This window comes from Vanellus vanellus (genome assembly GCF_965231255.1).
Source record: "Vanellus vanellus genome assembly, contig: HAP1_SCAFFOLD_59, whole genome shotgun sequence".
NCBI classification, from domain to species: Eukaryota; Metazoa; Chordata; class Aves; order Charadriiformes; family Charadriidae; genus Vanellus; species Vanellus vanellus.
In genome coordinates this window covers 1,035,768-1,039,225 of record NW_028127359.1, presented here as the reverse complement: position 1 = coordinate 1,039,225, position 3,458 = coordinate 1,035,768, and the positions used below count along the sequence as shown (strand labels likewise).

The 3,458-nt window shown below is 54.0% G+C and overlaps 1 protein-coding gene across 1 annotated transcript; it reads left to right on the top strand.

Annotated features, from left to right (window-relative positions):
- Positions 1–1,252: 1,252 nt before the first annotated feature.
- Positions 1,253–2,182, top strand: LOC309685340 (olfactory receptor 14I1-like; the record flags this gene model as incomplete). Its single annotated transcript, XM_082501118.1, has 1 exon — positions 1,253–2,182. The coding sequence occupies one exon, from the start codon at positions 1,253–1,255 to the stop codon at positions 2,180–2,182; it is 930 nt and encodes a 309-aa protein (XP_082357244.1).
- Between the last annotated feature and the right edge of the window lie 1,276 nt (positions 2,183–3,458).

Sequence of the window (3,458 nt, the reverse complement as noted above, 5' to 3'; positions counted from 1 at the left end):
GCTGTCCCTGCAGCACAGACACCTTCCCCTGGGCAGCTCCTGCCTGGTCTCCGTTCCCAGCCGGGGCACAGCTCTGCCCTCCAGCCCATGGGGTCTCGGGCACGCATTGTCCCTGCAGCAGCCAGAGCCCAGCAAAGGACGAACCCCGGATTGCCGTCTGCTTTGCATGTCCCTCCTCCCTTGTCAGGAGCATTGTGGCACCTCACTGCCGCCCCTCCTGCCTGAGCTGCCCATGTCCTCTCCATTGGATACACTGAGTCAGTGCAGGGGGTGGGGGTTGCGGGTGGCAGATTCAGCTCCCGTTCAGATGCCGACCCTTTGGGTCCTGCTCTGCAGTCGTGTCTATGGCAGCAACGCGCCCAGGTCTCCTCCAGGCAACTTCAGAACGTTAACTATTTCCCTGGGGAGTCCTGCAGGGCTGCAGGGTGCTCTCCAGAAGGGCACAGCTCTCCCGTAGTCTCTCTGTGCTCCCTCGGATCCACGTGGAGAAGACATCTCAGTGCTCAGGCCATGGAAATGCTGCTGGGCAGCTGTATGTGGGCAGCTGCAATGATCCCTCCTGGTCCCAGTCTGGGAGGAGAGAGATGAGAAAAGGCAACGAGTCTGTATATCTGCCCATTGAACCTGGATTCCTCTCCTCTCCGCAGTGTCTTGCTTCTTTTGATGGGAACACCTGAGAGGGATCCTCCTCCAGCTGCAAGCTGCCAGCACAGGGCAGCGGAGAAGAGGGCTGATGGGCAGAACAGCCCTCCTCTCTCTGCACTAAGAGACCGTCCCTTTGCCTCTCAGCACCCACAAGACTTCACCTGGAGTGCATTAGAAATGTCAGGGATTTCAGCCATCCCAAACCACTCTGAAAGGTGGCAGGTGCAACCAGAACAAGATAAAGAAAACAAAATCCCCTCTCCCTGTCTGTGCAGTTGGGCAAATTTCAGACAGCAATGCTGAAAAGCTCTTTGACATATCACGAGTATATTTAATTGGAGATCGCCCTGCGGTCCTAGTTTCCTCTTGCTACACAGCAAGGAGGACGCCTCAGGAGCCCATTACAGAGTCCCAGCTCCCAGTGGCAGCCTCAGCCAGCAAAACCCAGAGCTCAAGTGAGGGAGCTGCAGAGAGGTGCTCCTGGACAGGGAGTCTGAATGTGGGGCTGCAAAGAGACACACAATACACTTTGCTGGGAGAAGTCTGGTCTGACTCAGTACTGCCTTTTCCTCCTTAACATATACCCACAGATATCCAGAGGAAGCAAATGCCCAGCAGCAGCTCCATCACCCACTTCCTCCTCCTGGCATTCGCAGACACACAGGAGCTGCAGCTCTTGACCTTCTGGCTCTTCCTGGGCATCTACCTGGCTGCCCTCCTGGGAAACGGCCTCATCATCACCGCCATCGCCTGCGACCACCGCCTCCACACCCCCATGTACTTCTTCCTCCTCAACCTCTCTGTTTTTGACCTGGGCTCCATCTCCACCACTCTCCCCAAAGCCATGGCCAATTCCCTCTGGAACACCAGGGTCATCTCCTACCAAGGATGTGCTGCACAAGTCTTTTTCTTTTTCATTTCAGCAGAGTTTTCCCTTCTCACTGTCATGTCCTACGACCGCTACGTTGCCATCTGCCACCCCCTGCACTACGGGACCCTCCTGGGCAGCAGAGCGTGTGTCCGCATGGCAGCAGCTGCCTGGGGCAGTGGGTTTCTCAATGCTGTGCTGCACACGGCCAATACATTTTCACTGCCCCTCTGCCAGGGCAATGCCCTGGACCAGTTCTTCTGTGAAATCCCCCACATCCTCAAGCTCTCCTGCTCAGATGCTTACCTGAGGGAGGCTGGCCTTATTGTTGTTAGTGCCTGTTTAGCATTTGGGTGTTTTGTTTTCATTCTCTTTTCCTATGCGCAGATCTTGAGGGCAGTGCTGAGGATCCCCTCGGAGCAGGGGCGGCACAAAGCCTTTTCCACGTGCCTCCCTCATCTGGCCGTGGTCTCCCTCTTTCTCAGCACTGGAATGTTTGCTTATCTGAAGCCCCCCTCCATCTCCTCCCAGTACGTGGAACTGGTGGTGTCATTTCTGTACTCAGTGGTACCGCCAGCAGTGAATCCCCTCATCTACAGCATGAGGAACCAGGAGCTCAAGGATGGCCTATGGAAACTGGCTCAATGGACGTTGTTCCACCAACAATAAACTCTCTCCCCTTCTCTGCATGTTTTCCAGACTTTATCTTAAGCCAGGTGTATTGATTTTTCCCTTGTGATAATGCCACTTACAGACCATTTTGTAGGTTTATACTACTTCTCTGGCTTTATAATGTTGTGTCTGACCCTTGCACAGTATTGGGTTAGACAAGCACTGTCCAACGGCAGCTCTGCAATAAAAGGGCATCTCCTGGGTGCAGTGCCCGAAGCCTGGACTCCAAAGTTACTCCCTACCAAATGTTGAAAGCATTTGTCTTAAAGCGTCTGTTCTCTTTGTGTTCTTCCTGTGTTTGGGGTTAAGCACACGGTTGGGTTCTATTGTACCAAGAGTTCTGTTTTTGCAGGCTCTCTGCTTGGTGTCCAGTGGCAGAAGGTGGTGCATGAGCTCCCAATTACATCCTCAGGCTGCGTCCTGTATGACAGGACGGATGGCAATGTACAGGTCTCTCTGGAAATGAATTTGGAGGGTCGGAAGAGGATGGGGACTGGCCAGGTGTCCTGAGCTGGGAGTGAATGGAGACGCAGAAAGCAAAACACCCTCAAAGGTGAAGTGCCTCAAAAGTAAAGCACTGTGTCAGGGTACCCACAAACAAGGACTCTGCAGTTCCATGGGAGTCAGCGGAGAGCCAGCAGGAAGAGGGAAGGGAGTCTGGAGAGATCATAGCTGTTAAGGGATGTTCAAGATCATCTAGTTGCAACCCCCGTGCCATGAGCAAGGACACCTCCCACTTGACCAATTTGCTCAAAGCCTCATCCAGCCTGGTCTTGAACAGTTCCAGGGATGGGGCAGCCACAACTTTCCTGTGCCTCCAGTGCCATCCACCCTTCCAGTGCCTCACCACTCTGATAGTAAATATTTCTTCTTGAGATCTAATCTAAATCTGCCTTCTTCCAGTGTGATGCCATTACCCCTCGTCCTATCACTACATGCCCCCTTAAATAGTCCCTCTCCAGCTTTCTTGTAGGCGGCCTTCACACACTGGAAAGCTGCTATAATACGGGATAGGAGATACAGGAACTGCCTGAGGAAGCCCAGGGCAGTCGTGCTGTCCTGCAGAGTTGGTTTGGTCGGGGCAGAGAAGAGGTTATATGCTGTGGGGACTGAGCATCTTCTACAATATGAATGCAGAAGAGCCTGAGAGTGAGTGGCCTCTGTTTCCTTGTGCCGTCCCTGCAAGCACAAGCCGGGGGCTGATGGGAAGGCTGAGACCTCTCTCTGCCCCCCAAGCCCTGCTGTGCCCTTCAGAGAGACTGGGGCTGTGGTT